General features: G+C 43.0%; 1 protein-coding gene across 1 annotated transcript in view; it reads left to right on the top strand.

The window, feature by feature from the left end:
- ATP8B1 (ATPase phospholipid transporting 8B1) overlaps positions 1–12,690 on the top strand; it is a 112,092-nt gene extending 99,402 nt beyond the window's left edge. Inside the window, exons 22-28 of the mRNA XM_037151978.2 lie at positions 353–641; positions 4,883–5,106; positions 6,413–6,496; positions 7,207–7,452; positions 7,742–7,880; positions 9,833–9,963; positions 11,122–12,690. Of these exons, the coding sequence (XP_037007873.2) occupies positions 353–641; positions 4,883–5,106; positions 6,413–6,496; positions 7,207–7,452; positions 7,742–7,880; positions 9,833–9,963; positions 11,122–11,346 (1,338 nt within the window). The 3' untranslated portion in view covers positions 11,347–12,690. The remainder of the gene's footprint in view (positions 1–352; positions 642–4,882; positions 5,107–6,412; positions 6,497–7,206; positions 7,453–7,741; positions 7,881–9,832; positions 9,964–11,121) is intronic.
- Positions 12,691–21,815: the final 9,125 nt, after the last annotated feature.

The raw sequence follows: 21,815 nt of genomic DNA, 5'->3' as shown, positions 1-21,815 counted from the left end.
AGGACCAGTCTTCGATGGTTTGCCTTATTAATTGCCCACCTAAAAATCTTTCAGCCTATACATGAAAGTGCAATTTCCCAAGTTTGAGACTTAATGTTCTTGTTTTATGATATATAAAAGAAATTATACTAAACTAGTAACAGTGGTTATACCTGGTTTATCAATTAATGGCTATTTAAAATTTCCTCTTTGTACATTTTTCTAAATTTTTATAGCAAATGTTTTATAAATAGAACAATGTAATCAATGACATAGTCCAAGAATTATCCTTCGCATCGTGAAAATCTTCGGAATGGAAATCTTGATATAAAAACTGAAATGGTTGTAACCCTTTCCCTCGGTGATTTCACAGAATGAAATCCTTCTAGAGAAAAAGACCAAGACAAGTAAGATCCTGAAGCTGAAGTTCCCACGGACGGAAGAAGAAAGGCGATTTCGGACGCAAAGTAAAAGGAGGCTGGAAGTCAAAAAAGAACAGCGGCAGAAGAACTTTGTTGACCTGGCCTGTGAGTGCAGTGCGGTCATCTGCTGCCGCGTCACCCCCAAGCAGAAGGCCATGGTGGTGGACCTGGTGAAGAGGTACAAGAAAGCCATCACGCTAGCCATTGGAGACGGGGCCAATGACGTAAACATGATCAAAAGTGAGTTCTGCACAGACAGCCAGTGTGACCCGAATTGCTAAAGATGTGACAGGGACATTTTTGAGGGTGGTTTACTCTGATTTCGTTGCTCGGGCTTTCATAAAGCAGATGTTTGATAAAGGGACCCTACCATGATGGCTACGCCTGTGCCCCTGCCCTCAGGAAGCTTACAGCGCCCCCAGTAGGAGACAGCAGGCATGACAATGCCCCTCACAGAATGCCAGGTAGAAACGAGGGCCATGTGGATGACTTTATCCTTGTTTCCTTCTTTTATGTGTTCTGATTTTTTCTCTCCTACCACTTCTCCCATATTTCTTTAGGGCTTATCAAAAATCCTTCTATTTAATAAGTTTTGGTAAAAGTTCTGCTAAGTTTGGTATACACTGTTGAACTCTCTCTGGTATTCATTTTGAGATTATTCTCCCCACCCCCCAAGCATTTTTTTCTGGGAGCTTTCTTCTTGCCTTTGGTAAATTTGTTAGAACTTCACCACTGGGAGACCTAGAGTGGGCTCAGAGTAACACATTTGTCATTGAAGCAAAGTTCCAAAATAGTCTCGCGGTCTCCCTGACTCCCCTAGAAGACGGCCAAAGGTCCTTCTACTGGTTGGAGGACCCTAGGTCTCCACAAATGAAAGGGTTTCGTCCCGTCATACAGAGGAATGCAGTTGTGTTGGTATCAACACATGCGGAATCGAACCCTCAACAGCACTCTGAATCCTGGTCCTTTTTTCTCCCTATATCACTGTACGGGATGTCTTGTGATGAAAAAACCAAGACTAGGGAGACCTGAATACTTGTCCTCATCCTGCTGCCAACATGCTCATCTGAAAATGAGGAAACTATCTCCAGTGTCCACTCCAGCTTTGTGATGTTACTATTCAGATGAACAATTACTGCATATGCATATGCGTATCCCGTAGCGCTGGGCAGTGTGTGTAACCAAATTTTATACTCAGCCGGTTTTGTGACTCACGCATCTGTCTTTCTTTTCTTAGAGTCTCTTCTCCTCCTCCCTGATACACGCTCAGAATATTCCAACTTCATCTTCCTCAACAGGGATCAGCTGTATGATGTATGTCTTCTTGCTTCTTTATTATGTGTGTCGCCACTGGCAGTTCAATTGCTCTCTGCTGTGTTTTGCATGTGGCTTGTGCTTCCATGCAAATGGCATGTCTTGCTCTGAATTAAATCTACTTCTTTCCTCTGCACTCAGCTTTTTCTCTCCCATTATACATCATTAGCATACCTAGATGTGCCAAAAGGGCAAGGAACTCAAACATTATCTGTATGCAGTTATAATGCAGACTTCTAGGTGTTTGACTGGGGGCAGGGGGGTAGTTACCTTGAAATTTACCCTCTGAGTTCACCTATTAATAGCAAAGGGATCATAAAAGTCAACATAGGTAATCTTATAGAGAGACTTATTTTTCTTAAGTTCTCTTAAGAAGTGTAATGAGCTCTGTTTATATGGCAGGTGCTTTTATATATAACCTATGGAGCATCCATTTGGAACAAAAATCGAGGAAGCTCTGAGGTTTCCTTGGAAGCCAGTAGCTTTATCCAAGTATTTTTAGTGCCTTTGTACTTTGCAAAAAAATGCTTGTTGTTTATAAACTAGAGTGACATTTAAGCGTCAGCACAAAGTCTGTCCCATTGCTAACAGGTTTCATATTTACAAATGCAGTGCAGTAGAAGCAGAGGCAATTGCAACCCGCTGCATTTTTGCCCCTAGTAAGGATCCAGGGACTCTCATAAGCTGCCCTCTCCCTCCCTTGTGCCTCAAAATGTCTACTGCCCGTGGCTGGTTTTTCTTGGTCTAAGGCCCTAAGAATGAAAAAGCAACATTAAAGAGAACAGGCATAGGTAGAATGGCTTGAGGAAATGATTCATTTGTGAAGGAATCTACTGGTTCCATTTAAAACCACATTTGAAACTTTAGGAAAATCTAGGCACCTATAGTTAGATTTAGGGGGGAAAGCTAGTGTAGCCTTATGAAGTACATCCACTCAGTTGCCTTGAACCACCCCGTGAATTATTGCACATTCTGTCCTTGGTCTGCCGAGCAGAAAGGCTGGACCAGATGCCAGGGCCTGTGGCAGGCAGTCCTCAGCCTCAGCTCCAACAGAATCTCACCATTTCCCTCGTTGCTTGTTTAGGGAAGACCATGGTTTAGTCATAACAGGTGGCAATCATGACTGGGGATAAGAACTATTTGTGTGTTTTGAAACAGGCCATAAATACTGCATGAGATACAATTTATTCCATTTTTTAGAATTGCAAAGTGTTGCTGAAGACCTTGGTTTACACAAGTCACTACATTTTACATTTGCCAGACCTCGTGTTCTGCAAACAGGGAAGGATTTTTGGAGTGTCTTTTACTTGGAAACTCTGCTGAGTTGGCAGCCACTTCTCAGGGTCTGAGTAATAGGCTGTGTTCTCCAAGCACATGTTCTCCAATCGATCTCACTGTCTTCACTTCCATGACTTCTGAGACCTAGAAAAAATGTGTAGTTCTCTAAAATGCATATGTGATTTATTGACTATTGGAATAATGGATAAACTCGTGACTATCATTTTTTCATCCATTCTGGAAAACTCCACTCCTACATACAAAATTTAAAACACATCTTAAGGTAATGGTAGGCATGATTCAGATTTTGAAAGTTTAATAGTATCCAAGTTAAAACTCTTTTGATTACATGTGTTGGAGAACAGCTAAAACTAGCTTAAGACAAAAAGAAATTTATTTTGAAAGATACAAAGATGTCTCATGCTGCCCAAGAAGCCAGGCCTCAGAAGATGCTGTCGCTGGGACCTGGAGTTTCACCAGGAACCGTGTCTGTCTGCCTGCCTTTCCCTCTGTTTAGTCTGGATGATTTATTTCTCCACCTTCAGAGACCCTCAGAGAAAATATATCCACACCACACCTCAAGAATTTACACTTTACAGTTTCAGACACAAACATACCCAGATCCTAACTCCAAATACTAACGGACTGATTGGGCCAGCTTGGGTGTACTATCAGTCAGGGCGTAGGACTTAAAGCACCTAGGGTGCTTTAAGCAGGAAGTGATTATACAAGGGACTGGGTACTTATAAAAGCTCTGGATGGACTGAAGAAGCTGGGTTGGTTATTATTTTTTTTAGTATATTTTATTGATAATGCTATTATAGTGGTCCCATTTTTTTCTCCCTTTTATCCTTCTGTGCCCTGTACCCTCCCTCCTACCAACATTTCTCCCCATTAGTCCATTCCCATGAGTTGTACATATAAGTTCTTTGGTTTGAAGAAGCTGGTTGTGGCCTGAGTATCTAACATCTCGTATCACTTACTAGAGGAGATTCTGCTTTAGGGATCTTCTGAAGAGCTTTCTCATTAAGAAGGCTTTGCAGTGGTTGGTCAACATCTGGCAGCTGGGGAATAGACATGAATGAACTCTGTTGCAGAAACGCTGAAATAAGAAGAGATGCTGGGCTTCAGTTCACGTCTGCTCCCAAGTATCAAGTGGGTTGGACAGTGGAACTTACTGTATTTTTTGGACTATAAGATGCAACCCTCCCCCCCAATTTGGGAGGAATAATGGCTGTTAATGCTGCTGTTGGGTGCTGTTTACATTTATATTGGTGACATATTATGTTATTTATGTTATTAAATATTCTGCCACATTTTTTGCTTCAAAATTCTTTTTCCTACTTTCCTCCTCTAAAACCTAGGTGCATCTTATGGCTCGAAAAATACGATAACTTACAAAGAGAACCTAGCTGTAAGGGAGTCTAGGCAATTTAGGCTTTTTACTTGTGTTCCCATCTGTGAGTAGAACAGGGTGAAATGAAGGTTGGGAGAGCCTATTCACACTGTCTACCAAAGATTTTGTATCTGCCCATGGTGGACTCAGCTGTGGCTAGGGAGTCAGGGACCCACTAGTTACACGTGGGTGCCTGGGACTCACCCTGTGAGAGGGAAGGATGGCTTATGAGCTGGACAGATAATCCAAATAGAATTCTCCATCCACCTGAGATCCTTTGACAAATATTTATGGAGGCCCAGCCATGCGCTCTGTTTAGCAACTTGTACTTCTGACATGGAATTGAGTTCAGAAGCTAGAGTGGGGAGTGGTGAGCAAGAATTTTATATTTGTTACTCCATATTCTTGTTTTGCTATGGAAGCATGATCATCTCCATGTTTTACCTTTGAATAAGACTTATGAGTAACAGCAGCTTCTCCCTCTGCCCCACAGCTGCCCACATCGGTGTTGGAATAAGTGGACAAGAAGGCATGCAAGCTGTCATGTCAAGTGACTATTCCTTTGCTCAGTTCAGATACCTGCAGAGACTGCTGTTGGTGCACGGCCGGTGGTCTTACATCAGGATGTGCAAGTTCCTGCGATACTTCTTTTATAAGAACTTTGCATTTACTTTGGTTCACTTCTGGTACTCCTTCTTCAACGGGTACTCTGCACAGGTGCTGTCATTGTGAGCTGTTCATTTGGTTTACAGGGTCGGTGCTCTGTCTCTTAACAGCTGCTTAAGACACAGATTACTTTTCTAAAGTGCTTCTGGTGCTTTAACAATATTTTATTTTGCCTTTAAAAGGGTAGAGTTTGTTCCTGGCCTGTTGGCTTTTGTGTCTTTGCTTTCACCTTGAATGTTGTTCTACGTTATCTTGCTATTAAAGAACAGTAATAACAAATGGTTCAACTATGAAAGTATAAAATTATATCATGACCAAGGCTAAAGGGATTATGTAAATATCAGATGATCAATCACAGATCTATTTTCACGTCTCTGTTATTGGATTTTATTTTTAGTTTTTGCTGAAACGGAAATGGTGGGCATATGTAGTATGTTGAAATGGTAGAACAGAAAAATATCATTAGTGAAAAGATGAACCTAAGTCAGCGTCTGTGGTTGCCCAAACCTCTGCGATGCTATGTCACAGACAAATGGTATCAGCCCGGCCTTAGAAACCGGGGCCAAGAGTGACCTGGAGCAGGGTTGGGGCCTTCTTCCTGTTTCCCTGCAGGACTGTGTGTGACTGCTGGTGCCGAGTAAGCCCGTTGCCTCTGTCCCACCTTGAGGACGGGTGTGTGCACAGCCTCACTTATCACTTTCAGCAGCACACTTCTTGTATCCATTCAAATTCTGGTTTACAAAATGTCTCAATGGCAATGCTGGACTTGCAAGATAAAAGTAGAGAAAATCTGAATGGTACTTATGTGCTTTTGAATAGCTGTTTTGGGTTTTAAGATTTTATTTATTTTTAGAGAGAGGGGAAGGGAAGGAGAAAGAGGTGGTTGCCTCGCATGCGCCCCCTAGTGGGGACCTGGCTTGCAACCCAGGAATGTGCCCTGACTGGGACTCAACCCACGACCCTTTGGTTCACAGGCTGGCACTCAATCCACTGAGCCACACCAGCCAGGGCACTGAATGGATATTATATTTTCCAATTCATGAAAAGACATAAGGGCTTGAACACTGACTCAATTTCCAGGTTTATTCAAATAGAATAGACTTCGTTCCTAAAAACTTTTGGGGGTACATCATCCCCACTTATTTAAGGCAAAAATCGGTTTCTATGGAATGTTTTTTTATTCTACCCATTACATAGAAACAAATTCATGCCATCTGCAGGTGTAGAGGAGGGGTGTTTGCTATGGCAGGAGTCCCCACTCAACCTGGGGACACCCTGCTTTAACGAGATGAACGCATGTCGACTAGGCTGGCACTACGTCTTGGCTGATGACGCGGGCTCTGTCCTCTCCCCACAGACTGCGTACGAAGACTGGTTCATCACCCTCTACAACGTGCTGTACTCCAGCCTGCCCGTGCTCCTCATGGGGCTGCTGGACCAGGTAGGAGCCTGTGCTGGCAGGGACCCTCGGCAGGCTTCTTAGGGAAGTTCAAAGCAAGTACAGTACTTCAGGGCTTTCTTTGGGGTATTCACCTGGTTCTGAGTAAATGGCATTACAGTTCCATTGCCAGACAATAAGAGGAACAGCTAGCTGTGCTTCTTGCTGAATGGTAAGAACAAAGGATGTTTGTGCCTGGGTTGAATTCACTGAGAAGAGTTTATAATCTTCCTTTGGATACTAAGGCTTTCTTGATATGTCTTTATAATAACTCACTCATTTTTAAAGTAAATTATTTCAACACTTTCCAAAACTTATTAATTCCCAAATTCACATTTTTATCTCATAGCAATTCTTAGAGAAAGTGCTTTAACGCATAAAAAAATAATTTGGAATGAACCCATCAACTTGTATGTAAAAATACTTTCCCAGAGAATAGGAAACAACATATTCTCTGAGGGGGCAAAAATAGCCTCCCTACGTTTTTTTGACATTACTAATTTGCACTTTCCATAAATAGCAAAATAATACACTTCCGTGGACTGAAGTAATGAGGTTGATGTCTGTACACTGAAAGTATTCATGACTTACCTTCTTCAGTGTTTGCCTTCATAAAACCTAAGTTGAAACCTTTTGTGACAGATAAGTTGTGTTTCTCTTGAGTTCTTTGGTTCTCGATGGAAAGTACACAGCTCTTGTGTTTTCCCCTCAAGGATGTGAGTGACAAACTGAGCCTCCGCTTCCCTGGATTATACACAGTGGGACAGAGAGACTTATTATTCAACTATAAGAGATTCTTCGTAAGCTTATTGCATGGGGTGTTGACATCGATGATCCTCTTCTTCATACCTCTGGGAGCTTACCTACAGACGGTGGGGCAGGATGGCGAGGCGCCTTCAGACTACCAATCTTTTGCTGTCACGATTGCCTCTGCTCTCGTGATAACAGTCAATTTCCAGGTGCGTGGTCTTAGTCACCTTTTCTCAGTATCTGTCGGTACCTGTATTTCCGTACACAGACCAGTGAGCTCCCACCCCCTCAACTGAACCTCAGCCACTTTACAATACATGAATGCTGTTTTCACCCCTTAGAACCAAGCACACTTCCTATTTCTTGCCTGAGCCGAGTTTGACAGTTTGATTGCTCAGATTGCAGCTAAGTCACGCCTACATTGCTGAATCCTTAGGTTCTCTATCTCTTGCTAATGCCCTAAAGTGAGTGCTCTGTTATTCTCTGGTCTCCCAACAGATTGGCTTGGATACTTCTTATTGGACTTTTGTGAATGCATTTTCAATCTTCGGAAGTATTGCACTTTATTTTGGCATCATGTTTGACTTTCATAGTGCTGGGATACACGTTCTGTTCCCATCTGCATTTCAATTTACAGGTTGGTATCTTCTCAGTTCCAAAAATAGGTGTACAGAAAAGGATGATTAGAGTCTGATACAACCTCTGGGTAAGAAAACACACAGGCTGCACATCACTGCTAGTGAGTAGAAACTGAACCGTGGTGGTGGGTTAGAAAGGTGGTTACATGATGGGAGGGAAGCAGATTAGGATAAACTTAAGATGCAATTGTGTATCTGTTAAGTGTGATGAAAGCTCTCCCTCCCATGAAGCCTCATGTTGGTAGCTAATTGGGAAATTGAGAGGACACGTACTGCGGGCAGCACTATATAATATGGTTTCATTGTTCCAAAACACTATCTAAGGATACATAATGAATATAATATTGTTTGTACATTCTGATCACTATTTCCACTGGCGGAAAATACTCTAAGGTGTAAAACACACCAAATTTTGGAAAGGTAATCTTTACAAAGATTGTACCACAACATTTCCACTTATTTTTTTAATGGAAATAACCCAAAGACCTAAGAATATCAAATTAGCTAGTCAAAGTAAGAATCCCATACGATAGGATTCTAGAACTCAAAAGTGGGCTACATCACTGGAGATATGTATGCAAAGAAATAAATACAGTTGCAGAAAATAGAATGGTTTACAAGTATATAAAATGTATGACAGCCCCTGCCAGTGTGGCTCAGTTGGTTGGGTGTCATCCCGTAAACCAAAAGGTCATGGGTTCAATTCTCAGGCACAGCACATGTCTGAGCTGTGGGTTCAGTCCCCAGTAGGGGCACAGAGGAGAGGCAACTGACTGATTATTGTTCTTCCTTCCTCCCTCCCCGCTCTCTACAAATAAATGAATAAAATCTTTTTAAAAATATATATGACAAACTGACAAATGCTTTGCACCAATTTCATAAATATTATAAATAAATATCATGAATTGGAAATTGTGAGCTTCTTTTTTTGAATAGAGTAGCTTGAACTTACATTGGCAAAAAAAAAAAAACCTACCCATAAACTTGTTTTCCTGTGAAACATTAGCTTTTTTGTTTTGTTTTGTTTTACTACCAGTTGTTGGGTTGTAAAAGAAGTTGCTGTGGCAACCCTCTTCTTCCTGGGATTGAGATCATTTTTTATTATTGCATTTTCCTTTACTGACTGTTTTAAAATTTTAGTATCTAGTGATTTAGACTATTCCCATAGGGAGTGGTTTTTAAACCCATACAAATTTATCAGTATAAAAACCACATTGAAAGAATCAAGGCCACTATTTTTAGAAACTTACAGTGTAAATACAGGAAGTGTGACAAATTTGGCTCTAGTTTTAAAATTTGGTAAGTCTATGGTTATCTGGTTGTATTACAGAAGTGAATCGTAACTTCCACTGACGTGAACTAGAGGCCAAACTACAGTGGAAAACGCCTGCTGAGTCGGATATGGGTCTTAATTCAGAGCTGCCCTTGCTAGTTTTCTTATCTGGGGCAGATGACTTTTCCAAGGCTCAGTTTCCTTGCATAGTGAAGAGGGACCCACTCACCTCTCAGACCCGAGTTCAATGGCATGATCTGTATGAAACACCTGGTACAAACCCTATCACACAAATGGCACTGCCCATTAATATTTGGGGTTTCAAACCAAAACCAGAAATTGGAAAGTGCTGGCATTTTTTTTTAAGTTACTGAAAAAAATTCAGAAGTCTGGATTGCCTAATTTCACATTTTTAATCAATGCAATGTAAACAAATACACATTTTTTCCTTGTCTGTTCACTTATGCACACTTGCCTCGTTCCAAAGAATCTACCTTCCCAGTCTGGCTTTGCGTAATCTGATTTTAAGATGCTGATTCCTTGAGCAGTGATGGGATGATTTGGGAGGGGAATCTGGCTGTAAAGTTTCACTACAGAGATTCCAACTATGAACTATTGACCAGCAACAGCTTCCTAAGGGTGAAAGGGCCCGGTGACGACTCCTCCGGTTTCTTACAGGCACAGCTTCAAATGCCCTGAGACAGCCGTACATTTGGTTGACCATCGTTCTGACCGTCGCAGTGTGCTTGCTGCCCGTCGTTGCCATTCGTTTCTTGTCCATGACCATCTGGCCGTCGGAAAGTGATAAGGTACAGGGGGGAAAAGCCTTTCTCCTAACTCTGAGAGCCCCTCGCAGAAGTCAAAAAAGCATTTCCTGGGTACAGCTTTCCAGCACAATTCTAAGCTCTTGGGAAGTCTAGTGTGAACATTTTCAATGACTACACCTCTTTCTCTAACTCCGTCTTGTATATAAGTCCTTTGGGGATCGCATTTTTGTTTGCTTGCTTTTTTATTACAAAAATTACCAAATATAAAAGGGAGAATAGTATGGACCTTCCATGTAACTATCATATCAATTTGACAATTATACACACTATTAACATTCTGCCATACAAATAGGTTGGGGTGTTTTTCTTCCTTTAGAGAAAAATGGCACCTTGTACCTGGATTCTTTGAGATACAAGTAACAGAAAGCTGTGGCTGAGCAAAAATGTATCACCTCAACTCACATGATAATTAGCAGCCTTCAGGCTCTGTTGATGAGCAACTTAATGTCATTAAAAAGTACTGAAGTTCTTTCCATCCCTCCCCTCCACTGTCTAACTAGCTTCATCTTAAATCCAGAGGTCAGCCCTACAGCAGCTCCGGACATCCAGTCGTCACTACACATCCACATCCAGGGGATGACTCCATCACCTTCCCTTAGGAGCCTGGGAACTTTCAAGGCAGGGCCCAGCACACCTCCCTCCAGTCTCATTGGCCAGCATTAGGTCCCATTGTTGGCTTAGTACAGAGCAGGGGAAATGAACCAGCCCTGGGAGTGGCCTCCACACCCCCGAGGCATGAGTCTGTGCGGGAGAAGGGGTTTCTGGATAAACTCAGTTTCCATCAGAGCACAGCTGCTAAGCAGACAACCTGCAGTAACCCCTGGATGTCCCTTTCGACTGACCAGTGTATGCAGTAGCAACAAGGGGAAGAAGAGTTTCCCCCTGAACCTGAACCAGTCTGATTTAAGAATGGGAAACAGTAGAGTTAGGTTCCCCATCTTCTAGCTCTGACACCTTGGAAACCGCGCATAACCTCCCTTTCTCTCTCTCTCTCAACCTGGTGTAAGCTGGTCTAGCTGCCCCACTCATGCTCGCGCAGGCCCCCCCCCTTTTTCCCAGACTTCTTCTGCCATTGCAGGCCTTCATCCTTCTCGGTCAGCCAGTGCCTTGTAGCCTTGTCCCATCTCTCTCCCTCTGTAGATTCAGAAGCATCGCAAACGATTAAAAGCGGAAGAGCAGTGGAAGCGGCGGCCAAACGTGTTCCGTCGCGGTGCGTCCTCTCGGCGCTCGGCCTACGCCTTCTCCCACCAGCGGGGCTACGCGGACCTCATCTCCACCGGGCGCAGCATTCGCAAGAAGCGCGCGCCCCTGGACGAGATCATCGCCGACGGCAACGCGGAGTACAGGCGGACTGTGGAGAGCTGAGGCTCGGGCCCCACGCTGGCCTGCAGCGAAGCGGGCACGCAGGGGGGATGTCTATTTTTTTAAATGAAACTCTCAGGACTATTTTTTAAAAACTGAACTAGTCACAAGGATTTTGAAGACATAACCTTGACAAACTACTTGGGTTGGACTATCAAGCAATAGCAAAGCCAAGAATGCCTTTTTTAAAGTCCTATTGTTCAACTGTTTATGTTCATCAAGATTCAAAGGGAACTTTCTAACCCAGTCTCAATCTAGGGCAACGGAGTTAGAAAATGTATTTCACTTCAAATGGTATTGGATTATTAAATTAGAATTCGATTTTTCAGCCTGGGGTCTTCAACTACAATTTCCCAGGGATCTTTTCTTTACAATGGTAATGACAAAAGGTTTGTGAATGTTCGCCACCTGGGAGCTCAGTGGTCCACGGCTTTTTCAGAGTTGTCAGGGGGCTGCATGTTTTCCTGTTCTCCAACTGGTTTACTAACACCATTCAACCCAGGAAAATTAGTGCAAATTTCCTAAGTACAAGGTTTCCGCCCGTTTCTGGTTACTGTGAGGTTAAAATAGCACATTACATACCTTTACGCCTACTATTCCGTGTTAGCGACTTCTTGTAGCACCAGGTGTGTTCATTCCCTACTTTTGTAAAAATGCACTTAAATATTTATGGGCTTTTTAAAAAGTTTTTTAAAAAAACTGAGGATATCAGTGATAAACTGCAGAATATTTTGCAAAGCTTTCTTTTGAAAAGCAAACTCTGTGCCTGCCTATATGTAAAGTATTTTATAAGAGACGTGAACAGAGACCTCTTTTTCACTTATATCTTGAGCGGAAAGGCTGTTGTTGGTAACCACATTTCTAAGACCGAGAGGCGAGAGTTATTCTTCCAGAAGCTTCTCTCATTCCAGGTCTCTCACCGTTTTCGTGAGGATGCAGAAGTGTTCTCGTGATTCTGTTCTTCAGGCTGCGGACGCTCCCGCTACCTGTCCCACTGAATTCCTAGGAGGGGATCTCAGTGTGTACATAGTTCATCTTCTAGATGTGATAAAAGAATGTATGGTTCTTTACGGAAGCAAATTTCTGAAAGTTTACAACTTCTCTATCTTGTAAATAAAAAAATTGTAAGTTGGTTTTTGTGTGTGTGTAAAGAAAAGTTAGCCTGTGTAATTCTGTTTCAAATCTCTCTTCCTGTTCTGCGAATTGTGGGAAAGGTCGACAATGCAAATGTGTCAAAGACTTATGTTGCTGGGTGCAATAATAACAATTTTAAAATGCAAATTGCTTTGGATAAATTATTTCTACGTTCTGTAAATCTGAGATGTAATGTATATTTTTGTTTAAAAAATAAATGATTTAGTAAAACTTTTGGAAAGTATAATCCTTTCAAATATCTTTTAAGCGGGGGCGTGTACTTTACCGTTGCATGTGCGACATTAGGAACCTGGGCCTGCGAGGCCTCTGCGGGCACGGAGGGCTCCTCTGGCAGTGAGGAAAGTCAGGGGCCCAGCGCCACGTGTTGGGGAGAAGTGACCGGGACCGGTGGGCGAGCACTAAAGGCCGACGGTGTGTGGATTTACAGACATGGTGGATGAAGTAATGGCAGGATGAAGAGGATTAAGTCCAGTTCCGAAAGAAGTCTCACTGTGGGTCTACTGCCATCAGCCTCGCACCTGTGGAGAAATGGAAGAGTCCGCACATGTGGCAGACTTGCCACAGCCGACCCTCGAGAGCCACCACCCTGGTCAGTGAGCAGCCATCAACATCAAGGCCAGACCCTCCACCACCAAAAGATTACAACTCACTGAAGACTGAGATGATGGCTAGCACTTTATGGCAGTATTTTTCAACTTAGGTATGTACATTTTTTTTCTTGAGGTGTAATGCTACCACACACTTAATAGACTATAGTATAGTGTAAACATAACTTTTATATGCACCGGGAAACCAATAAGTTAGTGTGACAGGCTTTGGTGTGGTACTCACTTTACCGCAACGCTCTGGAACCAGACCTGCCCTATTGACAAGGGATGCCTGGGTACCATTTACACTTCAAAAGATGCTGCTTTTACCGGGCAGAGAAAGACAAGTACCATACGCAGAGAAAGACAAGTACCATACGATTTCACTCACGTGGGGAATCCAATGAATGAACTAAAAGGGGGCAGACTCATAGATTGGGAGCAGGATGACAGCTAGTGGGTGGAGGCGCAGTTAGGCGATGGAGGAATTCAGCAAAAAGGAAAAAGGACTCACAGACACAGACTACAGTGTGGTGATGGCTGGGGGACGGCAGTATAAGGGGCCTGAATGGTAATGCAAGAAACGATAAAGATTAAATCATAAAAAATAAGCTGCTTTTTAAAAAGAAAATGGAGACATTTTTAAAAATGGAATTAAAATTTTTTTTTGTTTTGAGCCATACGAACATGTTATCTACTCCAAAAATTGAATTCAATTATTTTTAAGAGATTTTATCTTTAGAGGGGAAGGGAAGGAAGGAGAGACACATCAATGTGTGGTTGCCTCTCATGCACCCCCTGTCGGGAAGTGGCCTGCAACCCAGGCATGTGCCCTGTCTGGGAATTGAACCATGATCCTTTGGTTCAGAGGCCCACACTCAATCCACTGAGCTACACCAGCCAAGGCAAATTAAAATGATTTTTAAGCCAAAGAAAAAGGTCGTTTGAGTTGACATTTTTCCAGCTTCAGTTACAAATCCTCTCAAACTGAGAAGCTCCCAGGCCCACAAAGTTCTCACTAGACCAGCAATCCTCAGCTGCTTATTTTGCCCTTTGGAGTGACTGGGAATCCCAAGAAATGCCAGCTTCTGTTCATGTTCTAGACTGAGAACAGTGTGCTTCGTTAGGCCTTTCATAGGCACGCAGGCTTTGTCTGCCTTCAGGAAAGTCTGGGTAACACCTTGATGACAGGTCTAAGACCTGGAACATCAACACAACTTGAGAGAATGTTCCCAGTTGAAATAACTCCACGGACTTGTCTCTGTGCTGTGCAACCATCAACTAAGAAGACCTCGGTAGTGAGATGCACAAGAAGAAATCACTAAAAATGATGAGGAATGTGGCCTCAAAACTCGAATAAAATCCTAACACAGCTGTTTATAATAAATATAAGAGGTGGGGAAATTCTAACATGGAGAGAAATCCAAACCTGCCAACTAAGGATGGTGGTTGAAGACCTAGGATGTGCCTACCAAGTTCAAGATAAGGGTTACTCACTCTAAATAACCTGCTTAGGATCTCCAGTTAGAGAGACCACCGGTGTCTCTTTTGGCCCCCAATACTGTGAAACAAGAGTCACTCTGGAAGTGCTGTCATAAGCCCTGGAATATATCCTTGTTTTGTTTCCACCCAGGGATTAAAGATATTGGATCTGGCTTGTGAGACCAGTGCAGGAGGGTTCTTTAGCCTAGCATTTCTCATTAAAAATCAATTCTCCCAGGTAATCAACCTTTAGAATAGAGGTTGATTTGCCCACTGAGAGTCATCATCTTGCGGTTTCATTCTAAAGTGGTTCTGCTGAGCCAAGGTGTGTAACAAGTAAGCCAGGCTATGTAAATCCTGTAGAAGGTTTCAGGTTACCATCAGTTTTGTAATTTCCACCTACCATCAGCTTCCTTATTTAAATTTTGTGTGACCACCATAAAAATGTATGCTACTGAAGAGCTTAATAAATGTATCACTAAGGAATATTTCTAAAGGTAGACTTTTGGTTCAAGTTTTTGCAAAACTTGCATCAAGATTTCATTGCAAACACTTTGAATAAATGTGGACCAAGGAGAGCTTTTTTCAATTAACCAGGCTTGTCTAAGACTGGGATTTGTCTTAGGATTTTGTGGCCTGTGGTGAAAATACTTTCATGACTTGTTCCAACAGCAAAAAACCCTCATAAATCAAGAAATCATCAGCAGGCCCTCCAAGATTCCTAAAAGCCCCATCTCTTGTTAAACTGATGCAATGACTGTTCTTCAAACTAACCTGTGGGAGTTCTTCCTCACTGGTCAGAGGACACAACTCCTCCATTGGACTGTCTTCACCTTTCTCAAAGGCTACCCCAGATTCCACATTGTACCCAAACGAATGCAATGAAGAAATTCGCTCAGGCTGATGTTGTGTTGTTTTTGTTTTTTTTAAATATATTTTATTTCTTTTTAGAGAGGGGGAGGGGAAGGAGAAAGAGTGGAAAAGAAACATGAATGTGTGGTTGTGTCTCATGTGTCCCCTACTGGGGACCTGGCTTGCTTCACAGGCCTGTGCTCAACCCACTGAGCTACATCAGCCAGGGCTAACTGTGCTTTTGAAAAGTAATGACTTCCCAGGGCAATACAGCCTGGCGAGCAGGTGGTAGGGTTGTGGTGGATCCTCAGAGCAAAAGGAAGTCACAGAAGGTTGCCAGCTCCAGGGTGGAATTTGGGGGGTGTGTTTGTAAGTGTCCACCCTGGATGGAGTGTGGAGGTTAGAATGGGGAGCTGAGAAGGATAGGACAGGAAGGATACTACCTGCATTGCACTAGAAGGAAGGGATGGGCACTGAAGCAGGGAATTTTGAGGATTCTATGGGAGGAGTGTCAGAGAGCTTCTATGTAACGACATGATGGAAAAGACAGGTCATGTGCTGAGAGCTGGAGCAGTGGAAAAGATCTGCAGAGTCTGCGACATTCTGACTCTGAATTCTCCAGGGTGAAGGGGTGGGTGAGGGTAGAGAATGGGGCAGGTGCAGCAGCAACCATCAGCAGTTTGGCTGAAGGCTTAAAGGTTTGATGCATGCAGGATCCTGGAACAGACGAATCACAATGAATAACTATAAATAATTTTTGTTTGGTATTTAAGTAAAAATAAAAGACATTTTTCATTTTTACCAAAAACTTTATTAAACAGCATATTTACTGTTTTGTTCCACTACCTTTTGCCATCTTTCAGGCAACTTCAGTAGTCCATCTTCCCACAACTTTTTATCTTTTTGAGCAAAGAACTGTTCCAGATGCTTTCTGTAGTCTTCCAGGGAATTGACTTTTTTCCCATTAAGAGAATTTTGTGAAGACAAAAATAGATGGAAATCCAAAGGTGCAACGTCTAGTGAATACTGCAGAAGTAAAACGTCCTGGCCAAGCTGTAAAATCTATCCTGATGGAAAATTATGTGTTTTCTGTTGACTAATTCCAGATGCTCTTCAAGTGCTGCTTTCAGTTGGTCTAATTGGGAGCAGTACTTGCTGGAATTAATCGTTTGGTTTTCTGGAAAAAGCTCATCACAGAGGACTCCTTTCCAATCCTTCCATGTATACAACATCAACTTCTTTGGATGAAGACAGCCTTTGGTGTGGTTAGTGGTAGTTCATCTCACTTGCACCACAATCTCTTCCATTCCACACTATTGTAAAGTATCCACTTTTCATCTCTGTTTACAATTTGTTGTAAAAGCAAAAATTTTTTGTTGTTAAGTAAAGAATCGCATGCAGAAATATGGTCAAGAAGGTTTTTTTCCCCTTAACTTATTGTGGATGCCAAATATCGAAGTAGTTAATGTAACCAAGCTGGTATAAACGATTTTCAACACTTCATTTGGATATTTTGAGTATGTCGGCTATCTCCCCATGGCATAATGTTTATTGATTTCAATTAATGTCTCGATTTGATCGCTATCAACTTCCCCTGGAGGATAGTCCAGTGAGAAATCTCCAGCACAAAACTTCGCAAACCACTTTTGACACATTCGATCAGTCACAGCACCTTCTCCATACACAGCACAAATCTTTCGGTGTGTTTCAGCTGCGCTTTTACCTTTCTTGAAATAATAAAGCATAATATGCCGAACATGTTGCTTATTTCTTTCCATCTTCAATATTAAAATGGCTATACAAAAAATTCAACAATTTTGATAAGCTTTTTAAAATGCACGCTGATATGACAGCTGTCACAGTATAATCTAACAAAATTGTTTCAAATGAAGTTAAAGACAGCTAAGTGCTATTAGAGCTAGCTTATGGAGAAACATAACAAACTTTTTGGCCAACCTGATACACCCTACTTCAGAAAGTTCACTGGATGCCAAGCACATACTAGGCATTTTTGCATGCTTGATCTCACATCAACCTCATTCCAAAGAAAGCTTATCATCATTTTACAGTTAAAAAAAAGTCTGGTTCAGAGAGGTTAAGGAATCCAACCAGGGTAACCACCCGAGTTCTGAGTCCTACAGTAACACACAGGTATACCTTGGAGGTGTTGCAAGTTCTGATCCAGAACACCACAACAGAGTGATTATCACAATAAAGCCAGTCATAATCTTTTTGCAGGTGGAGGATCTTGCCTTCAATTTCTAAAAACGCAACATGTGCAGAGCCAATTGAAGCCAAGTGCAATCAAACAAGGAACCTTAATGATAAGCCCTAACTGCACAAAATTATCACTATTTCACCCCCCCTTAAAGGGTGGGCATCTAGCGGCACTTCTGCATCTCGTTGTTGTTTTAGAACGAGATTATAGAAAAAGTGCTTACAAGCAAGCAGTTCACAAACATAAAGCCCGGGAATCACTGGACGAAATTAACGAGCAAACCCAGGTGCTTAGAATGAATTTTACAACAGAAAAAAAAAAGTTAGGCTTTCAGGAAGTTAATAGTTATATCTTAATTGTAAGTCTCACTTTTCGTTTGCGGTGTCAAGCTGGTTTTAAAGCTTACTGAGACTTGCGGGCAGTTGGACGTATTCGCTAATTAAGTGAACACTAAGCTTCCCCGTCCCTGGCCCTAGGAACACAGAAAGGAGACCTCGGGGCACTTACAGTGACTGCCGCTTCTCTCTCCGAAGGCTGTTTTGAGAAGCAAATAACGGAGTGCTTGAGAAAGCTCTAAAGACGTCCGTAGATTCGCTCGAAGATGATGCTGGGAGAGCAGGAGTCTGGACACCAGCTCACAGTTCACGTGTACGGGTACCGCGCAGCCCGAAAAGCAGACTAGGTGCGGGAAACGCGGAAATGGCTCCGTGATAACCTGGTGGCAGCGGCGGCGTATCGTACCCTGCCCTCGAGCTACGGTGGCCCGCGGGGGTCAATACACTTTAGGACGGCTATTCGCACCTGGCTCTAGATGGAGTGAAAAAGGGAGTCAATAGAGAGAACAAGGCCAACCTGAGTGGGCGCGGAGGTAGAACATCGAGGAGCACCGGAAGGGGGCGCCCGGAAGCTGGCCAAAGTTGGAGGAGGAGACAAAAGAGCAACGCCATTTATTCGATTCACTCCATTTATTCCTTTATTCATGAACACCAACGAACTTCAACTTGTACTTGAAAGTGACTCTTTCAATGCTGCATTAAGGGAAGTTCTGCTTCTGGAGGGAGTTGGACTAAAAGGAGACTAAGAGATAGTTCTCAATATCTCGCTGAGTGCAAGGCTCTGCTAAATGCCAGGAAAGCGTATTACCTCCAATCTAGTGGTGACTTGTGAGGGTCACCTACCAGACACAGTGAGCACAGGCCAGTGCAACGCGGGCCGTAGGCAGATAAGAGAATGGCCCTGGGAAAGAGGAGGTGCAACTCGATCACTTTGGGTTTTTTACCAGGGTAGAGACTGAGGGTGGTGAGTGGAGAGGATGGTCTTCAGGAGCTGTGGTCTTTAGACAGTCCTGTCCTGGAGTTTCAGTGCAGGTCATAGACATCTCTGTTATTTCATGGAAATGAAATGCCTCGAGACTTCTATGAAACCAACAAACACACCAAAAATAATGATATGCATCCCATTATGGGGGAGATTGCTCCTTACATAGGCTCGTGCTTGGAAGTATATATATGGTACCCTCATTGAATATTCCTATTAGAGCATTCAGCTATTCTTTCAAATAGCTGCTTCTGGGTATTGGGGCATGTATCAGTCTATTATTGCCACAATAAAGCTGTGTTACAAAATGCTGCAAAATTCAGAGACAAAATAGCTATCACTTATTCCCACTCTTGCATTTAGGGGTCAGTTGACCTGTGTGGAGCTCCATTTGGCTTGGCTCCAAGCTGCAGATTCTTGCCTTGCTTGGACCAGTGTTTTTCTCCTGATGTTGGCAGAAGCAAGAAAATAAGCTCAACTCTACAAGCACAGCTGAAATCTTCGCTTGCATCACACACGCTACAGTGAAAGAAAATCCATGTGGCCAAACTCTACATAAATGAAGCAGGGATGCATATACCTCTGCAATGTAAGAAAGGGGAGCATGTGTGAATAAACAATCATCTAACAGAGAGACAGGGAGAGAAACACCATTGTGAGAGAGAAACATCAATTGGTTACCTCTGGCATGCACCCCCACCAGGGACCAAACCTGGAACTCAGGCACATGCCCACTGGGGACCTTTTGCTTTGTGGAACAATGCTCAAACCACTGGGCCACACCAGTCAGGGCCTGACTTCCACCTTGGCATCTTGCTTGCTCTGATGACACAAGCTGCCCTGTGGAGAGTCCCACATAGCAAGGAACGAAGGGAGACCTCCGGCTGACAGCACACAAGGAACTGAATCCTGTCAACACCCACATGGGTGAGCATGGAAAAGGATCTACCCCAGGTGAGACTTAAGAATCTTAAATTTCACTAACTGCAACCCCAGCTGACATCTTGATTGCGGCTTTTTGAGAGCCTCTGAAGCCAGAACTTGCAATTAAGACACTCCCAAATTCCTGACACTCAGAAACTGTGTGAGGTAATAAATATTTCATTGTTTCAAGCACCTAAGGTTTGGGGTAATTTGTTCTGCAGCAATGGATAACTAATACATGGAGAAGCAAAAAACATTCGGCAAGAAGGAAAAAGGAAAATCTATGAAATGGTATGAAGTATTATTGAAGACAAGTATTTGGTTCATATTCTTGATAGATGCTGAACGTGTGTGTGGAGTTATTTTTAGACTTTCTTTCCTAAGAAAAATATGTTTTCCTTTGAGCCAAGGACAAACTTGGGTATTCCATTAAGTTGGGAACAATGATGCTAGCTACCGTTTATTTAGTAGTCATTACTTGCTGGATAGTGAATTCTGATCATCCTTCACAACTCGGAAAATTCAAGCTCAGACAGGTTAGGTCATTTATCCAAAGACATGCAGTTATTAAAAGGCAGAACCAGAATCCCAAGCAAGTGTGAAGCCCTAGTTCTTTCCACAACATTATTATGGCTTCCACATAGTGATCCTTATAACTTTAAATAAAAATATAAATAAATAAAAATATAGTCCAAGCCATAAATACAGATGGATGTTCATAAATTGAAGTTAGAAAGTTAACGTACCATATTTCAAAACAGGAAAAGCATGTGAACTAGGACAACTCTTATCTGTGTTCCTCACCCTCCCCAACCCACCCCTCCTACTTGCTGCTGCTCAATACCTTTGATGATAATGAAATCGCAGGTCTCTATGAATTTGATTAGATTTAGTTTTAAATCCTAACTCCAAAAATTATCTCCCTCTATTTTTTCTGTCCCCTCCCCTGCCCCCTTTCTGTCTATACCACTGAGAGACCCAACCTTTGTCCTGGAGAATCAGCAACCCCCCAGGCAAAAGAAGACATTAGTGGAAGCCCTGGCTGGTGTAGCTCAGTGGATTGAGCTCGGGCCTGTAAACCAAACAATCGGGTATGATTCCCAGTCAGGGCACATGCCTGGGTTGCAGGCCAGTTCCCAATAGGGGATGCATGAGAGGCAACCATACATTGATATTTCTCTCCCTCTCTCTTTCCCTTCCCCTCTAAAATTTTTTTTAAAGAATTTAAAAATTTATTAAGAAGACATTAGTGGGACAATGCCCAACCCACTGGGCCACGCCAGTCAGGGCCTGACCTCCATCTTGACATCTTGCTTGCTCTGGCTATTGGTCACAAGGTCCAGATCTCTGGCAGGCTAAAGAAAACAGCTTGACCTAAGTTAGGTTTCACCTCTTGAGCAGTAAGGTGGAACAACCCCATGGCTACCAGGACAGAGGGAAGGAGAGGACACTGGAAAGGATCTCAAGGCTGTCTTTAAGACCTGAAGGAAAGATTTACCACCCTTACTTCACCTCCAACCAATCAGCTCCCAAAATGACCCCAAACCCCCTGCCTAGTGTCTTGTGACATTCCTCTGTATTACTTGTAAACTGCAGCCAGCAGGAGTGTAGTTTTGAGCAGTAGCTTCCCGCCTCCCTATTGGCCAATTCAATATTAAACTATGTTTTCTTTTTATACTGCAAACTCCTGCTGGAGCATTTCTTTAGGCCATATGGAGGTGGAGACGGAAGAGAGCGGATTGCTGCCCCAGGCGCTAATACAGTCCTGAGTCGGTGGCCGCCAGGAGATCCGAGGAGGCGCGCCCCCCCCAGGGGACCGGAAGTTGCCTCTGCCCGGTCCAAAGATGGCGGCTGCAGCCGCACTCGCCCTTTGTCCCCTAACCTCCGGTAACCAATGGCGCCGCGACGCTCCGGTGACTCATAGGGCGACCTTTGCA

This window comes from Artibeus jamaicensis, unplaced genomic scaffold (assembly GCF_021234435.1).
Source record: "Artibeus jamaicensis isolate MK-2021 breed Jamaican fruit bat unplaced genomic scaffold, CSHL_Jam_final contig_354, whole genome shotgun sequence".
Taxonomy (NCBI): Eukaryota; Metazoa; Chordata; class Mammalia; order Chiroptera; family Phyllostomidae; genus Artibeus; species Artibeus jamaicensis.
This window is presented reverse-complemented; position numbering and strand designations above follow the sequence as displayed.